Genomic DNA, 2,534 nt, shown 5'->3' with positions numbered 1-2,534 from the left:
ATTTGACAACTAATTAACTTTTGAAAAGATATTAATAACTTTTTTTTGGGGGTAAAAATAGAAAGTTGTGTTAATTTTATGTCTTTAATACTTTTTCCTTAATATGTGTGTTAAAATTTAACAATTCATTTATTACGAAACGGAGGAAGTACTATATTTAATTGCCTCTACTCTACGTTGTAGTTAGTATGAATTTTTCACATTTTAATAACTGTCTGTCAGAAATATTGCAGTCAAATTGATGTGTCAAGAGAAAATACGAAAGTTGTTATCCATGTGCCGTACAGACTGACAAAAGCTTGCAGTTGGAGAAGAAATTCAGTGGCATCCTTCCTAAAATTGTAATATGGATACATCAACTGATGGCGAAGAAATTGCAAAATTATTATTCCGCTAAACTTAACTGCCTTCCCCTCTCTATTTGTTTGCAAATTAATATGTTGGGATCGTGCTGAGCAGTGGCCATACACATCTAGTGTATATATATATATATATATATATATATATATATATTCCGTGCTATGCACAGTTCCAATATTTTCTTTTAGTTTTATAATATTTCATGATTTATTGTCAATTAAATATTTTATAAATTTTTTAAAATGAAAAAAAAAAGTATAAATTTTGTTTTATGACAAAATAAAGACATATTTTCATATATCATTTTTCTTTTTCATTATGTTTATTTATTTTGGCTTTTCTAAGATCTTAATAATAATATCTCAAAATTCTCAATTATTTCTTCATAATACTTATCAAATTTGACACTTTACATGACAAGTTATAGTATATTAATTTTTCTATCAGAATTGCAGTATTATTATATAGGTTTAAACTTTTTATTTTTATTTTTGAAAAGGTTGTACGCCACTAAATTTAAAAATTGATTAAATTGTCCTAAAGATATTATTTGTAACATAATTTCTTATTAAATTTAAAATATATAGTTATAATCCTTTAGTATTTTCAATTGTTTTAAATTTTTTAGTTCCTTTATAACAGAAATTAATTATCTTTCATACTTTTATCTCGTTTCGTTTCTTTTTTTTATTGAAAGAATTCTTAATTATATATTCATGTATTTTAAATTTATGTAACATTGAATTTGTAGTGAATCAGATAATGTATCAAACTAAGTTTGATTATAGATGAAGAAGTACACTCCTACATAATGAAAGAAGTGTACTCCTATATATATGAAATGACTATACATTTTTCAATTTTTTTTCTAAATTATTTTTAAGTAATGTATTAAAGAGAGATGTCTTTTCATATATAATTTGAGAGTATTTTAATATTTTATTACAAAAAAATAACTTAAAACAAAATTTATGATCTTTTTGATTGAATAATTGTTAACTAAATGCAATAATTAAAATTTAAAACTTAAAATGATATTAATTTGAAATAATATAAGAAACATTAAATTGTAGATTATCTTGTGGTTTTTTTTTTTTGGGGGGGGGGGGGGGGGGTGGGGGGGTTTATATGGCTAAGGTGAGAAGTGAGAAGTATTGCATTTGAAAAAAAAAAAAAAAAGATTGAATGGGAAAGAAACCACAAAAAGAGATAGGTTTAGTATGGTGAATTTATGTTTTATATTAATTTTTTTTACTCGATTTATAGCATTATTATATAGGTTTTAAAATTTTTATTTTTATTTTTAAAAACGTTACACACCACTAAATTTAAAAAGTGATCAAATTACCCTAAAAATATTATTTGTAACATAATTTCTTATTAAATTAAAAATATATAGTTATACTTCTTTAGTATTTTAAACTATTTTAAAAATTTTAATTCCTTTATAATAGATATTAATTATCTTTCATACTTTTCTCTCATTTCATTTATTTATTTATTGAAAGTATTCTTAATTATATATTCATGTATTTTGAATTTATGTAACATTGAATTTGTAGTGAATCAGAAAAAGTATCAAACTTAAGTTTGATCATAGATGAAGAGTATAATCCTACATAATGAAAGAAGTATATTCCTACATATGTGAAATGACTATATATTTTTCTAAACTTTCTTCCAAATTATTTTCAAGTATTGTATTAAAGAGCGAGGTCTTTTCATATACAATTGGAGAGTATTTTAACATTTTATTACAAAAAAAATAACTTGAAACAAAATTTATAATCTTTTTGATTGAATAGTTGTCAACTAAATGCAACACCTGAATTTGAAAACTTGTTTAAATGATATTAATTTGAAATAGCATAATAAACATTAAATTGTAAATTATCTTGAGAATTTTCTTTAAGTTATATGACTAAAGTGAGAAGTGGGAAGTAGTGCATATTAAAGAAGAAAGAAAATATTGAATGAAAAATAGGGTCCACAAAAAGAGATAGATTTTGGATGATGAATTTATATTGTGAAATTACTATAATACCCTCGGTCGCCCTCCAACTCACTCTTCTATATAATAAAATATCATTTTAGGATCAGGTTTCAATTGAGCTTGTTATATATTAGTCATGTATATATTTTAGGCTAGTATATGTGTGTGTGTAAGCTGACTG

General features: G+C 23.2%; 1 protein-coding gene across 3 annotated transcripts in view; it reads left to right on the top strand.

The window, feature by feature from the left end:
• LOC107845640 overlaps positions 1-553 on the top strand; it is an 8,222-nt gene extending 7,669 nt beyond the window's left edge. Inside the window, exon 6 of one of the 3 annotated variants that reach the window (XR_007046076.1) lies at positions 234-553. Coding sequence is in view for 1 of the 3 variants with exons in the window: in XM_047398438.1 (XP_047254394.1) it covers positions 234-345 (112 nt within the window). In the remaining 2 variants the exon portion in view is untranslated. Of the gene's footprint in view, positions 1-222 lie in introns of all 3 variants that reach the window. The other 2 variants (XR_007046075.1, XM_047398438.1) reach the window with 2 other exon arrangements.
• Positions 554-2,534: the final 1,981 nt, after the last annotated feature.

The sequence above is a fragment of the Capsicum annuum genome, chromosome 10 (assembly GCF_002878395.1).
Source record: "Capsicum annuum cultivar UCD-10X-F1 chromosome 10, UCD10Xv1.1, whole genome shotgun sequence".
NCBI lineage: Eukaryota > Viridiplantae > Streptophyta > Magnoliopsida > Solanales > Solanaceae > Capsicum > Capsicum annuum.
Note: the sequence above shows the minus strand (reverse complement) of the source record. Positions and strands in the feature narration are given on the sequence as shown.